The 20,490-nt window shown below is 34.2% G+C and overlaps 1 protein-coding gene and 2 pseudogenes across 3 annotated transcripts; 2 read left to right on the top strand and 1 right to left on the bottom strand.

Annotated features, from left to right (window-relative positions):
* The first annotated feature begins 157 nt into the window (after positions 1-157).
* Positions 158-9,036, top strand: LOC141698197 (PX domain-containing protein EREL2-like). Of its 3 annotated transcripts, none has more exons than XM_074502846.1 (10): positions 158-417; positions 2,487-2,597; positions 3,236-3,334; positions 3,477-3,563; positions 3,695-3,803; positions 3,880-4,664; positions 6,238-6,402; positions 6,496-6,735; positions 7,080-7,289; positions 8,513-9,036. In XM_074502846.1, exons 1-10 carry the CDS (start codon positions 328-330, stop codon positions 8,753-8,755), a joined length of 2,139 nt encoding a protein of 712 aa, XP_074358947.1. In that variant the 5' UTR covers positions 158-327; the 3' UTR covers positions 8,756-9,036. The 3 variants fall into 3 exon arrangements, with proteins under 3 accessions (XP_074358947.1, XP_074358946.1, XP_074358948.1); XM_074502845.1 differs by having other exon boundaries at positions 8,507-9,035; XM_074502847.1 differs by lacking the exon at positions 158-417 and having other exon boundaries at positions 3,229-3,334; positions 8,507-9,035.
* Positions 9,037-9,779: 743 nt separating this feature from the next.
* Positions 9,780-14,562, bottom strand: LOC141697966 (protein KINASE OF THE OUTER CHLOROPLAST MEMBRANE 1-like; annotated as a pseudogene).
* A 791-nt stretch (positions 14,563-15,353) lies between these two features.
* LOC141695192 (vesicle-associated membrane protein 711-like) lies at positions 15,354-19,636 on the top strand (annotated as a pseudogene).
* Positions 19,637-20,490: the final 854 nt, after the last annotated feature.

The raw sequence follows: 20,490 nt of genomic DNA, 5'->3' as shown, positions 1-20,490 counted from the left end.
AATATTTATTTATAATATTACAAATGTAAATAAAATTACATAATTCAAAAATTAAAACTATTGGGTTGAACCAATTATTTGTAATTTATGGGATGTTTTTGACAAATTAAATAGATTTATTGGGATATTTTATTAAAAAATAAGGCCAAGCATCCTGACGTACAAACTCCACCTGTCCACCTCAAACTACTCCTTTGTTTGTTCGTTGTTCTTGCTTTCTTCGTTGGTCTCGATCTAATCATCTAAACCCCCTCTTTCCCATCAAATTAATACTTACACCTATACATACAACCATATACATATACTGCTCACAATCCGATCGGAATAATGCACCGGAGAAGCCCTCCAAAGCACAGACACGATGGAACTTCACCTTTACCTATGGGAATGGATTGGAGTCCTCCTCCTCGCAATTGGGTATCTTTCTTTACTCTTAAAGTTTCATTCTCTATGGTCTTTCTGCTTTGATCTTTGTTTTTCAGCTCACTTACTTCAATTTTGCTTCATTTGTGTTTTTTTGGGTTCTTGAAGTTGGGTTCGTTTGTTGGTAGTTAGTGTCTTTAGTTCCGATGAGATAATCGAAGATTCGATGTGGGTTTGTAATTTTTATTGGTGTTCAGTAGTTTGAGTTTGAATTTCGGAATTTTGTAAATTAATATGTGTGTTGGCGTTAATAATGTTTTTTTTGTACCCGGACTTTATTTATTGTTTTTGAAGTTGGTTAAGTGTGTTTGTTTGGTTCTTGAAGTTGTTAGGTTTATCGCTAGTAAGTGTCCTTAGTTTCGATGAGATAATCGATGATTTGACATGAGTTTGTATTGGTGTTTAGTAGTTTGAGTATGATTTATGGAATTTTGTAAATAAATAAGTGTGTTGTTTTTGACAATGTTTCTTGTATTCGGTCTATATTTATTGTTTTTGTATTTGTACAAGTGTAATTTATCGGTAGAAGTGTACGGTAGGGAGTGGAGAGAGATAGAAATCACTTAAAAGAGTAGGGAGGCTGAAGGGGAATGCTCACAAAAATCGAGGGAGGGGAGGTTCCTAAAGATTTGAGGAGAAACTTGAATTCTCTTGAAGAAATTGAAGAGTCCTCGATTTTAACTCAGGAGGGTACAAAGGTAGGATTTTGGAGATGCTAGATAGGAGACGCTTGATCGCGTGGAGCAATTAATGAGTTCTTAAATAGTAGCCTTTCTTCCTCTAAACATCACGGATTTCTTTCTTTTCCCCATTAACATTATAGGTAATATAAATATGGTCTTTGTGTTAGTTAGATTTGCATTGTTCATTTCATTCTATACATTCCTTAAAAAATATTACTGATTAGCATTACTGGAGGCATAGTGTTGTAGGATATAGCATACCACGTCATGTTTACGCATAGTTGTCAAGGCATCGCCGGAATGGCGGTAAAAAATGGTTAACGTAGTTGTCAAGGCATCGCCTGGGCGGAAAGGCGGTAAAAATTGGATAGGCATCCATCCGGCGCTGATTTTAATAGGTTAGGTGAGTTAGGCTTCGTGTAGGCAACACCTAGGTCAGACATTCAACTGCATATATTAAATATTTTTCTAATATATCATTTAAGTTTGCTTATTTTCGTACACGAGTGTTAAAATTTGTTGACTTTTAGCATTAGGATCTGGCCATTATACTCATACGATTCATGAACAGTCTTAAAATTAAACAAATGAAAGTTTAAATCTATTTCATTCTATAATCTTGCACTAGTATAATTATTATTATAATCACTAATAATTTATATACATAATATGTAGTATATATGCCTTGTATAGGTGAACACCTAATTTGCTAAACGGACGCCGGTAAGACACCCATGTATTTCGCCTTTATGGCCTGCACAAGTATGTGTTAATGACAATCTTATTTGTTTAGAATACACCTTTTGATTTTGTTGATTAAAGTTAAGTTCAGGGGAAAAGCTGTTAAGGGTTTAATACCAATGATGCTCGAGAAACGGTCAAGTGCCTCTTTGTCTCCTTTTTGTCTCCTTTGCAAGTGCATATAGGAGACTATTTCTTCTTGAAACCCACTATTTTTTTCAGTTCCGTAAAAGGTGGTGAAACTAATAATAATTCGTGACACCATTACAAGATAGCTTGTTATTACATTTGACCATTGAAGATCCAGGTTACTAAAACTCAAAAACATTTTCGTGTCACACATAACTGAATTAATTGCAAGCGTAATGAATATGCACAAGGATTGCAACGTGACTGCCTGATTGAAAATTATGCTGGTCAATGTCAATAACATAATCGTGATGCTAAGTTTGAAAAGTTTGCATATGGTTTTACGTCAATGAATATGCACAAGGTTTTACGTCAATTATTCTTCATAACGTTTCTGCTTAATTTAAAGAATACGTGATCCTATATTTCCAAAATAAATATAACTTAATAACCAGTATTCACTTATAATTAAATTTGTTACTAATAAAGTTCTGAACTTTGTTTGTGCAGAGTGGGCGTGACACTGTTTGGCCACATGATCCCAGCTCAGGGTGGAGTTTCTGTGTTACAATACCTTCATGGGCCGTCCTCCCAAAATCAAGAGAATCAGATCCCATAGTGGTATATTGAATGAATCTCCCTTATATAATATTGTAAAGGGTTAGATATTTTTATGCTTTTGGGACTTGGCACAGTTATTTAATTATTTAGAAGACATAGATGATTATCTTGCTGTGTGTCTCATATAAAGGTTAGATGATCAGCAAATGCTTTGCTTATTTGGATTTCTGATTAACCGAAGCTTTAATTTTTTAAAACTAGATTATATTCAGATGACTGAATTAGTTTCCTTCTTTGTCTGTGTAACTCTATAGTAGTATTGGCAGCAAGCGAATCATCGTCAATTTTGCTTTGTTCAGTAGTGAAACAGTGTACTACTGCTTGTTGTATTTTCTTGAGATGTGTAGTCACCTTATATTGTATAATAATATTGCATTTCTTGAAATTTCTTAAACTTGTTACTTCTCCTTGTCCCTGATTCAGGATTTTAGGGTAGGGGCAGGGGTGGGTTGGGATCTGGTGAATAATTAAACCACTAGTACTGTGAAGATAAGTTTGTTATTGGTCCACCAATATGTGCTTTACGAATGATTGTCCTGATATGTCAGCTAGCCTGTTATCTGAAATTTTGATGTTTTAAATCCATGTTATCACTGTTTCAACTTTCTGTATGTTTAATTAACATTTGCAGTGGACAGTTCTACAGAGTTCAGGTGGGCATACAATCACCCCAAGGAGTTACGACTATGCGAGGAGTATTAAGAAGATTTAATGATTTCATGAAGTTGTTAGCTGCAGTAAGAGCATTTTCCTGTTATATATTAGAAGAGAATTATGTTTTTTTTTTGTTAAAAATTAGCGGGCATTGGTCATCTTTAGACACTGACATAGTGAAAATCTAATCAAATTTTGGCTAATTTTCATTTTTCATTGTTACAGCTTAAAAAAGCATTTCCGAGGAAGATTCTACCACCAGCTCCACCAAAGGGGCTACTGCGGATAAAAACTAAAGCACTTTTGGAAGAGGTAGTTTGTCAATCACTCTGGAAAACGGTCACTTACTTTTTAGATTACATAAAGTGGGGCTCAATTCAAATCAAATATTATACATTAGAACTGTTCATTCTTTTATTCTCAAGAAATTGTATGTGTTGCAGCGACGTAGCTCCTTGGAGGTGTGGATGGAAAAGCTGCTATCGGACATTGATATATCGAGGAGTGTAGTTGTGGCATCCTTCCTTGAACTAGAAGCTGCAGCTAGGTCTTGTATGTGTCCTCTTGCTTCAATGTTATTTGAAGATCATGATGAAATAAATGCATGCTTATTTTTTTTTTTTGACAGCATTTCAAGATGAAAAACAGAATGGTGGGAATTCAAACTCGTCTGTAGACGATCCAATGTTGTCACTTCAGCCAGAGTCCAGCTCGATTCAGTCCGTTGTTAGTGCATCTTTCACATCTGATTATGGTAGTGATACTGCTTATGAGGCATCTGAGGTTGGCACATCAAGCATGGGCAAAGATTATAGTTCTGAAGTTGGTATAGAAGAGTTGTCTTTGGATGAAGATTTGACTGACCCAATAGAAAGGCTAATGAAGTATGGTATGTCTAATATAGATGACGGGTTGTTTATGGGACAAGCTATCCTAGATCAGCTAGAAGGTCTTCCTAGGAATAAAGGAAATGCAGTAAAGGCTAAAGTTGTAACTACTAATATGAGCAATGGAAATGCTTCTAAAAGTGCTTATTTTGGAGCTAATGCCCTGGAACATATGGCTCAGCCAGATCATAATAAGGCATCTCACCATGCTAGAAACTTCTCAAGTGAGAGTATTGGAAGTGACGTGAGCTCCTTAAAAGGTAGTGTATTATCAGGGCCTAATACCTTGGATGATGGCTCCCTTGACGTCCCTAGAGGTTCTGGAGTCTCACACAACATGGAAGCTGACTCGGAATTACAATTTCCCAGTGATGTAAAATTAATGCTTCCACTGGATCATCGGCAGATCATGAACAGGGCCCTCGTTACCATGCAGAGGAGACTAGTAACTGCCAGAACGGACTTGGAGGATCTAATATCGAGGTTAAACCAAGAAGTAGCAGTGAAAGATTACCTAACAAGAAAGGTGTGTTACACATGATCGTCAGTTCTCTTCCGTATGTTTTTCCCCATATTTCCAGAATCATTTTACCAGTCTTGATGAATTTATATGGATCAGATTTTTTTAATTGGTCTCGTAAAGTATCAAATTGTCAACACGCTATATATTAAAATACCGTTAAAAGGATGGAAAGGAAGTATCTTTCACCCTTTATTTCCGCCTCCATGAAATAGATTTATAATATGTGATTCATTGCCTTTTTTGGCATATATATTTATATATTCTTTTATCACAAATTTGAGTGGAATTTCTCTTTGCTTCAAGATGTGCTTTTGAGCTTTATAAGTTAACCTAATGTAGAGTTGAGGAAGTACTTGTGTTTAGGCGAAAATGCCATGAACAGCATACAAATTTGCATGTGTCATCGGTTATTATGAAGGTTCTTTTGCAATATTAAGGCAAGCAGGTTTAATAGCTGTTATAAGCTTAAGAAGTGAAGCATGCTTTTGGTAGTGACTAACTGGTGAAAGTGTATTAAATGTTAGTGAAAACCTTATGATGCTTCATAGATCAATATTAAGCCCCACACAGCTATTTTCAGACTCTACTTTGCTTTTATTGGTCAAGGGGACCAGTATGTAAGTAACACTGTAGACTGTCTGACGGAGGCAGGAACCGTAGCTTAGAGAGAGGAGAATTCTATAGTTACATTGCAATTTGTGATCTAGGCCGCTTTAATGGGCTTGAAAGTTTGAGTTGCATCTGGATGACTATAGTTTTTTTAATTATAATTTCACTGTAGGAATCTTATTTTCTCAGGTTAGAAACTTTATGCTCATTCACTAGGTTCTTTTTGTCCAATGGCCATAAAAGTATAGATAATTGGTAAGAGCACTGTGTGCATGTAGAAGAGTAGTAAATTTCATTTTGCTTGGAGTAAGAAATGATAGCCAAATTCTATAATTCAGGTAGAAAGAACTGGGGTACTCTCACTTATTTTATGTGGTCTGACTAATAGATTATTTTTATTGTGCTATAAAACTGGTACGCTTTTAGAAGTTTTTGTCACTACTCTAAAGAGATGTAAAAGACTATGGAGCTTCCCTGGGAGCACTTGTGTTTTTTCACTTAATAGGTTTCTCCATGATTGGTTTTTGTTGCTTCAAACAAACTCTGTACGTTTGCAGTTGGATCAGAGAGCACTGTCTACGGAACAAGGTCCCGATCGAAAACATTCATAAATTGTGTTATGAAAACGACTACGCTCAGTATCTGCTCTATATTATGTACTTAATGAAGCACATTTAATCTTTAAAACATTTTTACTGTCAGTTTTTACGTCTACAGGCTTTACTTTCATATTATTGCCGTAGTAGGCTTATATGCAAGGTTTTGTTATAGATTAGTTGGCGCGCGCGCACACACACACATACAGGCTTATTTGAGAGAACATTATTTGTTTTACAAGAATCGAGCAATCCAGTATTCATATATTGTTTTGAATCTTTAACAGATTATTATGTCAAACTCCTGCCTGTAGACCATAACATCTGACAAATTACAATACTACAGTGACTTAAAATTTCTAACTGAATAGGTCAAGGATTTGGAAGTGGAACTGGAAACCACTAAACAAAGAAGTAAAGAAAATCTTCAACAAGCTGTTTTAGTTGAAAAGGAAAGACTCACCCAAATGCAGTGGGAAATGGAGGAACTTAGGCGAAACTCATTCGAAATGGAACTGAAGTTGAAATCTCAACAGGTTACCTTTTATGCTGCTCTCCTTACCTATTTAAAAATGTTCTTGGTTAGATGCATAACTTGATCTAATGATTTTAATGCAAATCATATTCAGGATGAGAAGGCAGATTCGGAGTCGGTTAAGGATTACACTACTCAAGGGAAAGATATGATGCGAGAGCTGGATGCTACTAAACAACAGCTTGTTGAATTACAAAAACAACATCGGGAGCTAGAAACGAATTCAAAAGCAGATATTAAAGTTCTTGTAAAAGAGATTAAATCTCTCAGAAGTTCACAAGCAGAATACAGGCGGCAGCTTAGTGAGTCATTTAAGGAAAAATCTGAGGCTGAGGTAGTTTATTACTCTAATATAGGAAATACAATGCAGAATCATACTTAAAAATTGTTACAGTATTAATTTGTGATTTTTTTACGCATATTGAGAGTACGTATTTACAAGGATAGGAATGTCTTTTTAAAACATGCAATTACTAGTTATGAATGTCACAGTTTGAATTGTATCCAACTCTAGACTCGATGATCGTTCTATATATTCTTTTCTTTTACCCTTTTTAAATTACCTTAGTCTATTGCGCTCATAACCTACCGTCAGTATTTCATAATTGAAACTTCTTTGTGTAACATCTGTTGAAGTCTAATTTGCCTTATTGTCAAATCTCTTTGTTCATTTTCCAGAAACTCCTTCAGCAGGAAAAACAAAACAGTGAGCATGCAAATACTGCCATAAGGAAGTTGCTACATCAATATGAATGTCTTCACAGTAGACTTCAAGAGTGCAACATAAATTTTGTGAATGAAGATAAGCTAGTCATAAATCCTTCATCACCAGCAGCTGCCTTTGACTTCCAAGCGTCTGACAATCGCGCCAGTCTCCTCCTTTCTGAGGTAGTATTCTGTAACCTTGTACTGTAATACTGTAATTTTCTTTTGGTTGTTTGTTTTTATTATATAAAGATTTAGTAATCTAAATATCCAGATCTCGTAACAAACTATATCTGGCTACTTGCAAGTTACTTTTTAAATTAGAGTGGCTAATGAGATTTGGTCGGATATTATGCTCGTCTCTAGGTTAATTTGGCATCTTCCTGGTATAGTTTGTAATCTATTTCTAAGGATGTTTAACGGCTAACTAATGCATGACAAGGGTACATAAGAGATTAGTGAGGTATAATTGGTCAACAAATAGATAGCAACTATGTCATAGAGAATGCTATAACTACGAACACTAACAAGTAAGAATAGTTAAAAGTCTTCGCAGTGTAATTAATTTTACTCCCATAGAGGCATTATAAAGTGTCTTCTCTAATGGCAACTCAAATGGCGGTGAATCATAGTAAATACTATATTTTAAATGAAGAGTATAATAATATTTACCATAACTATAAGTATATTTATTAAGTTTGTAAATATTTTAGCTTTTATTAATACTGTTAATCTTTTGAAAATCCAACAAACTATGTATATTTTATTTATTAAGTGGCTAAAACACAATATATTTTTTTTTTGATGAAAAAACCCCCTCTCACGTGATAGCCTCTACATCTCTATAGTAATACTTTTCCCGGGTCTCAAGATTATGAACATCACTTAAAGGGGGGTTTCGATGTAATATAATTTTTGATCTATCTCCAGTTTCTTACATTGTTACAAAATAAGATATTGGAAATAGTTCAATTTTTATGTTACAATGCACCAGAACTGGGAAAGTAATTTTAATTATCTTAACCGTGGGTTAACAATATTAAAAGTGTAATCGCTCGAAAAAAACTGCAATTGTTGAATAATTTGATATCCAGCTCCTCCATTGACAAACTCTTTTTTTCTTTCTGGAAAAGAAAAGCTCCCTTTTAGATGCCCTATCATTTTATGGGGAGAGCAAATAGTAAGAAGAATTCATTAGTTATCTTTAAAAAACGAATTTTTAACCGTCAATCCCTGTTAATAAATTATAATCATTTTCTGTTATAGTTTTATTAATTATTGTCTTGGCAACTAATGCAGTAAGCAACTTGGATTCAGTATTATATACTTGATTTGCCTAGTGTTTATTACATGATTTTTTCTTATATATGGTAAAATTTATCTTTGTAAATCTGAACCAGGTGCAGCTATTAGCTAAAGACGATGATGGTGTATCTACAACCGACAATAAAAACTTTTCTGATGATGGCGCAAATACGGTTAATCAGGCATTGCGGGATCTGCTCACAAATATCTTTGTTGACAATACTAATTTAAGAAAACAGGTGAACACAGTTATGCGCTATGCACTGAAAATTAACATGTCATCGGATACAAATGATGAACAACCCTCGGAACCTATTGTACAAAACAAGTCTATAGAGAAATGAACATAGAACGAGCATTGGTATATCTAGTCATATAGAATGTGTTGCACCCACGCCGCATCATCATTGTGGGTTCAATTTGTATCCAACGAGGAACTTACCAACATATAGGCGCTATTACCCATAAAATTTTGTAGCATTTATGCATGCATATACTCGCTACTTCAATACAGCTTTTGTAAACGTAGTGTTACCTCCTGGATAAGTAGTATGCAATATATATATAATTATGGAAAAGTCACGAAAGAATCAATAGAAAAAGCAGAAAGAAGATCCCTTTGCTTTGATTTTGTTCGAAAGGGCCCTTTTTATTCCCGTGGCCTGGCCTGGTAAGTACCTAGCCGGGCCTTTTTTGTTCCAACGAAATTTAGGTTTCTCTAATTAGAAAAGGGGGATTGCTATTAGAGCAACAACAAAAGACAATGTCCTGGGGGGGGGGGGGAGTTCAGAGGACTTACAGTTTAGTGAAATGTTTTTTGAAGAATCGGCAACTATGTTGGCAAATCTTATCGAAAATGTTGTAGCATTTTACAATAATGTACGTATCATGGTCATTTATAATGACTGCTGTTAAAAAGTAAGTATGTGTACTTTCAAGTTCAAAATTAGACTTGTTCTTATATTCAAAATATCTAGATTCTCCGGGTTTAATATTGGCTAGTTATTCTGTCAATTTTTTTTTTAGCTTATTAGTTTTACTACAAAAAGATCATTCCCATCCTTTAATTTTCAGTAAACAATTCTCATGTACACGATACACAAAATTATTAAACCTCTCCTGACAAAAAAATTAATTATTTAACCTCTCTTTTTTTCCCAGAACAGCTGCAATTTAATCTCTTATATTCAACAATTGTGTAAAATTATTATATAAAATTTTCCTTTCCAAAAAAAAGATTTTAAATATAATTAATTCAACAGATTTTGCTAGCCAGATTTCTGATCTTCCCAGAAAGACAACAGAAATACACAGCAACAACAAATAATATTTGCATTAGACATTGGAATTGGCTGTTTATACTTCTATGGCAAACTGCAATTCGTGTTTTAAATACCAGATTATCTAAATGCAATGGATCATGCTAGACAAGGAAGATTTATCAAAATTCCCAACACTTTCTCAGCAATTGAAATGCATTAGGAGTGTGGCAGTGTATATAAACTAAAGTAACCAGTTTTTAAAAATACAGACACTGTCTGCAGAGTCTGATATTTGCGAGGACCAAATGCAATATTTTCAAGTTTCAACTAAGGAAGCATCAAAGTGGAAGCAGTATTAGGACCTTCTATGAAGATTATATCAGCGAGAATCGGAAGAAGCCATCAGCAGTCTGGCCATTAACCTTCTGAGAGCATATCTGACTGCTATATTCCTGGAATACGAGTTTCTGGTCTTTCTTCACTTTTGAAGTTCCGGTACTCTTCCCAACAACAGATCCCAGTTTGATGGCAGTAAAAAGCCCCAAAGCAATCATTAGAGGCCTTACAACCCAGTGAAAATCTTCAAGATGCTGATACTTTTTCACAATGTCTGGACATGTTTCAAAAGAAACCACTTCCACTTCAGCTGGATCAGCCAAAAAACTACTTCTTTCAGTAATCCTAATTGTCAATCTACCAGGAAAGTTTACAACTAGGCATCCATTTGGTAGTATCCGACAGATTTTCCCTGTCGCCCACTCAGCACCTCCTTTACGAGGCCACTCAAATCGTGGTCTATAAACATTAGACTTCAACCTTACAAACTGACCGACACAAAAAGTTTCTGCCTTCTTTAGGTCTGTACAACTACCTTTCCACAGAGTATCCAACCCGATTAAAGCAACACCTACAGCTCCATTACGATGAATGAAATGAAGAATACCCACCAGTGAGTGCTTCTCGTGTTCCTTCTTCAGGCTTACCCAATCGCCAGCTGCCAAGCCATATGTCACTCGCTCCAGTGTAGATGCCCGAACTCTTACAGGGTCATGTTTAGCATGTAACCTAACTAAAACAAACCCACTTCGATCAGAATCACGCTCCAAACCCACAACTGTCCCTTTTGGGACATCCATCTTTTCAGGCTTGCAAGAGTTTGGTAGTTTTCTAGACCGCACCATGTCCCCAACTTGAAAATAATCAAGATTTATTCTGCCTCTATCAGAAGATATTGCATTCTGGGCACTGCAAGTTATGCAACTTTTAGCACAAATGATGAACATAAGCAAGTAATATTGTTTAATCGTGACAATGTAGCAAACTAGCAATAAGCACATATTATATAGTGAAACTAGGTGCTGCAGCCGACAAGGGAATACATTATATTATTGGTGTTTTCATGTTTTAGCCTTGATATCTTCGGTTTCAAGAATTTCTGGGGCGGTTCAAGCGTAAAAAATAATTGAAATCCAACTTTAAGCAGAGATATATACAATAATCCATAGCTTCAATACACATAATTATTATCCAAATTGGTGGCAGAATAATAACCGTAGATTTAATGCCTACGCAATCGTGGGTGGATTTGAGATAGTACTTGACAATTTCAATATGTAACAGATCTTTGGACGGGAAAACTAGTAGCCACTGATTACCAGTGTGGACCACCATTTACACAAAGGTCCGCCTTGAATCTCTTTGGTAGCACAACAAGTTTATAATTGAACTCAAGAAATGTTTAAGACCATAACTTTGATTACACAAGACACCTACAAGCTAAGTTGCATAGTGTTTCTGAGTATGTTACCATAGGCAAGAGGATCACATTTTTTAAAACCCCAAACTTCTTACACATAGTATGTACAGGCTCAGGTTGTGCATTATGGCACCTAAAGGAAGATGAGACTGGAACTGCCAAATCAAAAGTTATGTTATGCCAAGATCTATTGCTATGATTCAAAAACTGATAAGTATTTGACATGCATAATTTGATTTTACACTATTTGCCCTTTTCTTTGTTTACTGTTTAGTGATAGTTCATCTCGACATCTCAATTTAGCGATGCTCCTCTCTGCTTCCAGCATATAACTTTGAAGCTCATGGAGTATATTTACAAAGATATAGTATAACATTAATTGGCGTACACTGTACAGCTACATAGAATCTAGGACAACTTGCCATCAGGTCAAGCCCATGATTTGGTACTTAAACACACTCAAAGGAACACAAGAGTCTGAATAGCTTATATAAAGAAACATGAAACGATTATTAAATATTTACCTTTTAAAGCATCTAATATATCTGACATCGATGGACGGCTCCTAAAGTCGTACTCAAAACAGCCAATAATAACCTTCTTAAGTTCTGGAGGAAGGTCTTCAGGATATGAATGGCTTTTCTTGCTTTTCGACCACAGCTTGGTATATTTTATTAACAGATATTCCATACCAAGGTAGTGTACCAGTCAGCATCTCAATAATGCTGCAAGCAAAACCCCAAGAATCAGTCTCATAGGATATTGGACCTCTAGTTTCTGGTTCCCATTGTTCAGGAGCCATATAGTTTGGTGTTCCAAGTCTACAAGTCATATCTGAACTCCGCATTGGTATCCCTTGAGTACAGAAGGAACTCCTAAATCCCCCAGAACTGATTGGCCATTTTCATCCAAGAGGAAATTAAAAGGCTTCAGGTTAAGGGACCATGATCTCTTTTGAATGTAGTTCCATAATTCCTTGAGCCACTTCAATTCCATACCTGCGAATATTGTCATAAATCCAAAACTAAGAAGTATGAACACAAAATACTCAATTTACCATTAAAGAGAACATGTAAATGAGTAAAAAAAACTATACAACATAAATCTACATCCAAACAAAACAAACATCACCTTAGAACATCTGGAAGTGGGAGCTTCCCCTCTCTAAGGCGAGCTATCTTGTCGCCAACTGACCCCTCGTAAAATTTCATAACAATGCATACCTAAGAAGAATACTCAACTTTTTTAAAGGAGTGCAAAAAGTGGCAGTATAAAGTCAAACAGCAAAAGCTATAGAAGGAACATTAAACCTTTCCAGTTATTACTGATGCACCATATAGCCAACATGCACCCTTTAGTCCTCGAGTCTTGTATAATAACTCAGAAAGCTTATCTAAGACCGTTTTCATGCTATCATCCTTAATATGATGTAACATCTTCACTGCCACTACATGATACTCTTCGTAGTCTTCAGCTGTCTGATGAAGAGTTGCTAACCAAACATCACCAAATGGACCTCTGCCAACTCTATGTCTGAGTACTATAGTTTCAGGATCAATTAAAGGATTAAACTGAGTTTTTGATGCTGCATTCACATCATTATAAACAATCTCAAAATCCTCAGAAGGAGCAGATAGTTGATGAAAAGCAACTTGTCCAGCCATACTGCATGTGACACCATAAACATTAAATGGAAAGAACAAATTCAAAATTGATAACTTCAAATGAATGTAAAAGCTGAGAAAAGCAATATTTAAAAATGTGGTGGAACTGCATAAATGGGAAACACTTGACAGCAAGTAAGTATGAAAATCTGAGTTTTGATATATGCTCGACTTTTCAATGGCATTTCCAGGATTTATAGTCTTTAATCCATTTTCTACTCTAATTACATTCTTTACGTATGTTTTTTTCTTATACTTTCGATGCCTTCCTTTTGACATACCAGCATTTAGTTTGGTGTACAAAAATTAGAGGATATCTTTAAATAGAGACCAAAGGGTGATCAATAACCAGATACTTCCTCCTCATGTTCCAAAAGTAGAGCTACATTTCTAAGAGTGTTTTAAAGAAAAAATTTAGATTTTAAAGCAATAGTAGAATTAATAGCACAAAAGAACTCTATGCAAGTACATTAAAACCTCAATAAATGAATAACCTTGTCATATAAATAATTTTCTTAAGGCCTGGGCAGATAGACTTCATTAATAATCTTACTACATGAATTAACGAATAAAAAAAGTCAAGTCTATATAGACTCTATTTTACATATAGATGAAGGATCATCATCTTTCAAATAATATATTTATATTTACATCATGTATGTTTTTAAATTTCAAACAAAACATATTAGTCACCTAAAAATTAACAAAGTTGGCAAGACAAAATTACATGAAAATCTAAACACAACAACAAATTTTAAGTTGAATAGCATATACCAAAAGTTTAATAAAATATTTTACATGGAAACCAAAACATAATAACAAATTTTAAGTATAATGGCATATATTAAAAGTTTAATAATTTTTTTGAAAAGATAAACAAATAATAATATAACAAATATACTGTAGCGGAGGGAGATTATAATTATCTTTGCATATGATGTGATATTACTTTTATTGAAGGATAATTGTCAACTAGAACAACATGCTAAAATATTCAAAAATCAAAACACAAATTAAACTATCCCCTTCTTACCCCTTTTTTAAAAAACAAAAGTTTATGTCCCCAAGTCAATATTTTGTGAACAAAACTAAGCTAACATAAACATGTTGTAGTTCCCTGCAGTGCCCTGAACTATACATATCAGAATATATAAAATACAAAAAAACACAAAATCAACAAACTATGAAGCAGAACATGTATGCATACCATAACATGTGAAAATCATATAAATTTTTATCACAAGATTGAGAAAACGGTAAATAATTTATACAAATAAAAAAAAGTTAAAAGAAAACAAAAATAAGCAAAACTTACATGTGTATAAAAAAGAAGTCGGGGGTTGTGTAAGGAGTAAGAACGGAATTGAAGAACTTGAATGTACGGAAGTTTCGACAAATTAGGTTAAGATGAAGAAAAGCAAAACATTAATTCAGCAGCATATTAAACCCCTGTAAAGATAAACAATGCAAGTGCATGCATACACGGAATTGTATTTGTATGTAGAGGGGGAAGGGTAAAACAGAAACGGATAAATTAGGATGTCTTGGGGAGCACATAACTCAAGTTATTTAATATTAATTATATAATTGTAATTCCCGAATGAAAGTAAATTTTTAAAGCTAATTGAGAAATTTTATAACACGCCTAATTATTTTCAAAAAATCTATGTAATAAAATATATATTAATAAATTAAACTTTTTGTAAGCATAAAACAAATTTAAATAAAAAGAGTAGTAATATATACCCTAAATTGTTCTCAATTTTTTCCAAATATAATATATCACATGTTAATATCTGATCACACATATATGACATTTATCATATTTTAATTTATATTTAAGTTGCAAAATTTTATCTCATTTTAAAGAAATGTTATCAAGTTTGCAATTTACGTAATAGTCCGTTTGAAAAATTGGATTTCCTTTAAAATTCTGGATTTAATCATATATACTGTTTAAAAATTTGGATTTGAATTTTATTTGAAATAAAAAATATTTAAATATTAGTATAAATATGAAAATTTGAGATTTACAACTCGAATTCTGTCATTTCAAATGAAAGTTTAACGCCTTTAAAACGATTTTGGAGTCATTATTTCCCGTACAAATTATTATTTTGACTAAAAATTGTGAATTTTGAAGATTTTCAAATTAAAGTGGCCGACCTCCGCGAAACCAATATTCAGAAAAATAAATCAGACACCCCATCTAAAATCCAGCAAATGTGGTGTAAAAAAACACACATCAATCACCATCACAATCAAATATTGAATTAACAAAAAGCATACATACAACCACATACACTAAAAGCACTCAACAACACTCATGAATGGGTCAACACACAAACAGCCCAGCTCATCAATCATCTACTCATTTACTTTAATTTAATTAACTTCAATTCACAAATCAATCACTCCGCAAAACCCTAGCTCCTCTTTATTTAATTTCATGTATATAACTTATCATAATTCAATTATTCGTTGATTACTTGATTTGATCCGATGGCGATTTTGTATGTATTGGTGGCGAGAGGATCGGTTGTGTTGGCGGAGTTTAGCGGTACTACGACTAACGCAAGCGCAATTGCGAGACAATTACTCGAAAAAGCTCCGGGAATGATGATATGAATGTTTCGTATTCGCAGGATCGGTATATTTTTCATGTTAAGAGGACTGATGGACTCACTGTGCTTTGTATGGCTGATGAGAATGCTGGAAGTATGTGTTCTCTTTTTCGTCTTTTCGATGTTTTGTTACCTGATTTTGTTCGTTATTTCCGATTGCTATAATTATAATGATTGGTTTGAGTGCTAATTGTTTTTAGGATCTGAGTGTGGAGGTAGAGTTAGTTGATGTGTTTCTTAGAGTTTATGGCCATTTCCGTGATTTCCGTGTTGTTAGGATCTCAGTGTGGAGTTAGAGTTAGCTGATGTATTTCTTAGAGTTTTATGGCAATTTCCGTGTTGTTAGGATCTCACTGTGGAGTTAGAGTTAGTTGAGGTGTTACTTAGAGTTTATGTCGATTTAGGTGATTGCTTTGCGGAGATAGAGAGCCTTGTGATCAGTGTTTGTTGTGGAATTAGAAGTACACGCTTTAGATTTGTGGAATTTTGTGTTGTATTTGATTGCTTAGCGTCTTACCTCAAATCTATTATACCATTCTAAGATGCACGGAAATTTATCAATTTTTGTGTAGTGCGTTCCAATCTGAAGTTGCGCCTGATGATATTGAGAAATTAGTTGTTTCACAATGTAGTAGCTGCCAATTAAGGTCTAAGAGTACTTGTTTGAACCAAAAAGTCCTAGATTCTGCCAAACCGGAAATGTCCAGTAAGGGACTGAGAAATGAAGAAATTAACCGCTTGAAGTTAGAGTTTTTGGATAGCAGCAATGCGTAGTGAGGGGACTTAAACTTGCCTGTTTGAACCAACTATTTTCCATGTTGTGGCAAATTGCAATGCCTGTATAGCTTATCTATGATTTTGAGAAGTACACTGGACTATTGATGTCTGGAAGGACAGATAGGAAAACCGGATGTAGGTATATGTACGTGAAAGGTGAACATATATTATAGACAAAAACCCAGCTGGAAAAAGCATGAGAAGTATTTCAGTTAATCAAAACTAGATTACATGGAGTAATACAAGTTATACAACCATTAATTAGTTCACAACTATTTGATCTTAGTTCTTTTGCAGACTGTGCCTACTTTTTTATATCTGGGTACTTATGCTATTGATTAGGCAATATATGTTTTTTGTTTGCTCTTAACCTGCCTATTGCTTCTCTCAACGATGTAATTTTTGCTTTTGATTTTTTCTACAGGACGAATTCCTTTTGCATTTCTGGAAGACATTCACCAAAGATTTGTGAGGACTTATGGTCGAGCAGTTCTGTCAGCCCAAGCTTATGCGATGAATGATGAGTTTTCAAGGGTGATGAGCCAACAAATGGAATATTACTCGAGTGATCCCAATGCCGACAGGATAAACGACTTAAAGGAGAAATGAGTCGGTTAGTGTATGGAGTTGGTTAATGCGATGCAAAATTAGAAGGCAGATAGTGAGGAGATTAAGGGAATATCCTTGTAGTAATACAAAGCACAAAATATGGATGAGGTTTAATGCGATAAACTTTGAATAGTAATTGAGATCAAATCAGGATAAAAGTCCAATTTTTCGTATAGTTTGCAAGATCTTGAAATTATTTGTATTTGAGTTCTATAGTAAACATAAAAATTAAGAACTATTATCATCTCAAATAATTATATCACGTAATTTAATAAAAAACTCCTGATTACTTGATTGCAATTTTACTTGCATTGTCCTTTTAATTGTTAGTAATTACCTGATTTTTTTGGAGACTAAGAAAGCATAACTATTGTATAATTGTTAAATATCATCTTCTAATCTCTTACTATCATTTTTTCCCTAAAACATTAAACATCTTTGGACCTGAAATGCATTAGGTGTGCAAGTAGTAACATGTTCCCCCTCTTTTCAGATAGATGCTTCACATAATGTCACTAACAATTTTGTTTTGACCAGATTCAAACCCAAAATTGTTTAATACCCTCAAGTTTGAGCTTGCTTAGATACTGTAGGCAATAAGGCATCGAAATGCTAGGCAATTTTCTGGCTCCCACCTTGTTTGTGTGTTCATGCAGACGCCACAATTTCCGTGAGCAAATGTATTTTAAATATATTAATAACAGGAACACTTTTTGGTTAACAGCAGCCTGTATAGTTTCTAAAAGTGCTTTATGAAATGCCTATTTTCTTAACTTGTTTAAAAGACTAACTTATTAAAACCATCACTCTGTTTCTTAATAAAGCGAAAATAGCCTTTGTAGATAAAAACAATCATTTAAAACAGAGATGTGCAAGGTTTTAGGAATGCATGTCTGGATTAAGCTATATAATTTTATATAGGTTTATTTGTAATGAAGTAATACAAGTAATGTATTAATATAAGTTGCTATACCCAGTACGTGGCCAAATTTTCTGTTGGCAGCTGTATCTATCATTTTCTGTTGAGCTTTTACTCGACAAGTTCAATGTTTACTGGACTTAGAAGTAGATGGAAGTTGGCTAATTAATGCTCTCATTAACAGGTAAGAAATGTCATGATTGAGAATATTGATAAAGTCTTAGAAAGAGGTGATCGCTTGGAGTTGCTAGTTGATAAAACTGAAAATTTGCAAGGAAATACTTTTCGCTTCAGAAAGCAGACACGTCGTTTCAGAAGTACTGTGTGGTGGAAAAACGTCAAACTCACGTATGTCCTGACCTTAAAATTATTATATTTAATGTTGTCTTCATAATATATTTACTATACATTACGAAGCACTGATTTTGATGATTTTCGTAAGTACTAATCCAACAGACATATTTTTTATTGTTAACTTCTTAAAGATGGATGCCTGATAATAAAATAAACTCACATGTCTCTTTCTAGTGCAGGAGATTCAACTCCGGGTTAAACTTTTTTCTGATTTAAGCTCTACTAATCATTAGAATGGTGTAAAGTCAGGACTTGATATCTTAAATAACAGTACTTATGATTGAAATATTGTAAAGTCAGAATTTGATATTTACACTAACAGTACATGGTGCATAAACTCAAGGATAGATGGACATATTAGGATTTGAAATTGTGAAGTCAGAATTTGATATTTTAACTAACAGTACATGGTGCATAAACTCGAGGATAGATGACAAATTAGGATTTAAGACATCTGCAGACACTGAAAAGCAACCATCAGAACTTCAGGTTCAAGGATAAGTTCCCAATCTTGATTGTTTTGTGATGATATTTTGGTTGACCAGTATATGTTAATAAAGTATCCTTAATGTATGTGTTCGCGGCATTATATTGTTGTATTAAGTTTAAAAGCCTTGTGGGCTTGGCTCTGAACTTTTTAACCAATTTTTCAATCCTGTTGTTTCTTCTGTATTTGGGACTTTTGTTTGTGAATGGACTGAAAAAATCCAGCTTGTAGGACTATACTGGTGTTCAAGTGCTATATTATGTCACTATTGATTAATTATTACATCTTCACTCGTCTGGTCTGTCGAAGTTCTCTCTTGAATTTTCTCGCGCAAGCTCCAATCTCTTTCTTAAAATCATTTTAAATTTACGTTGGTTATAGATTAATTTAATATAATCTCTTCAATATGTGTAAAAAAACGGCTATTAATGCATTAAGTTTTTTTTTCATGCAGGGTTATGCTGATACTTCTGCTGCTGGTGATTGTTTATATTGTGATGGCATTTGTTTGTCATGGGCTTTTGCTTCCTTCTTGTTTCTAATAAAGATTGATTAAGTAAGAGTTAAATTGTTTTCTCTCTTCAGTTGTTTTTTTGTCTTTACCATGGATGTAATTCAATATTTTATGTTGACTCTGGAATTGTTTTAGTGTTGTTGATTGGAAACTAACAATTACTGCTGCCATGGACGTGATTACTTATTGTGTAGACTCGGAATTTTGTCAGTGTTGTTTGAAACTCACAACTATTGTTTATATATTGTTTTTTTGAGAACCGGAGATCAGCCCAAGTGGATAATATCCATGAATGGATGCTTGTTTGAACAGTAAATGTTCCACGGCGTCACTTTGTCCAGCAATATATGTCCAGCAATATATCTTGGACGAAATGCCATGTTTAGATGGAAGAATTAATTAGAGTGAATGAAATGAAACTTGTACTAATATTATAGAGGTATTATTAAGTACTTTTAGAGGTGGAATTAAATAGAGAAAGAAATTTAATTTCTAGAAATCTGAATTAAAATTGAGTTCTACAACCTTTCGATGCATGTTTATCCCGAACTCCGGGGTATTATTCTTCATATATTGTCGCCAAAAATGTGCCTTTTTTCGATATCTTTCTGTTTTCATAATCTTCTTCTACGATTAGCATTCTCTTTTATTAATCTTTCCATTACGTTTACATTTCATTCTTTCCTAATGAAACAAGTGTAGGATAACAACTAGGAGGATTTTACTTTTTTTGAATAAAGGAAGATTTCATTAAAATCAAACATCCGACATAAGAGTTTCCAACGCACAATGGAGGAGACGATTAGCTTACAAGAAAGTCTAGCCACCAAATGAGCAACCCTGTTTGCATGCCTCTTAACAAAACTCAAAGAAACCCACCCTCTGCTACTAAGAATGGCACGACAGTGATCTATTAACACCCCTGCTTTCAGCTGATTTTGTATGTTCCCTTGAACAGCTTACACACTTACGAGTGAATCACTTTCAACAATGATTGTGTGTCCTTGGAACTCAGAGGTCCATTTGAAAGCTTCCATGATGCCTACTAGCTCTGCTTCAAAAACCTGTAATTTACGAGCAAACCCCATGGTGCGTCCATGAAGAAATAACTCT

This window comes from Apium graveolens, chromosome 11, assembly GCF_009905375.1.
Source record: "Apium graveolens cultivar Ventura chromosome 11, ASM990537v1, whole genome shotgun sequence".
NCBI classification, from domain to species: Eukaryota; Viridiplantae; Streptophyta; class Magnoliopsida; order Apiales; family Apiaceae; genus Apium; species Apium graveolens.
The sequence above is the reverse complement of the archived record's forward strand: the minus strand, read 5'-3'. Positions and strand labels throughout refer to the sequence as shown.

Bases quoted from the DNA above. Each gene is read 5' to 3' on its own strand.
- LOC141698197 (XM_074502845.1), top strand. From the start codon at position 328: ATGCACCGGAGAAGCCCTCCAAAGCACAGACACGATGGAACTTCACCT. The intron at 3,564-3,694 runs GTAGTTTGTCAA...TATGTGTTGCAG, and splicing joins CTAAAGCACTTTTGGAAGAG to CGACGTAGCTCCTTGGAGGT. The intron at 4,665-6,237 runs GTGTGTTACACA...CTAACTGAATAG, and splicing joins AAGATTACCTAACAAGAAAG to GTCAAGGATTTGGAAGTGGA.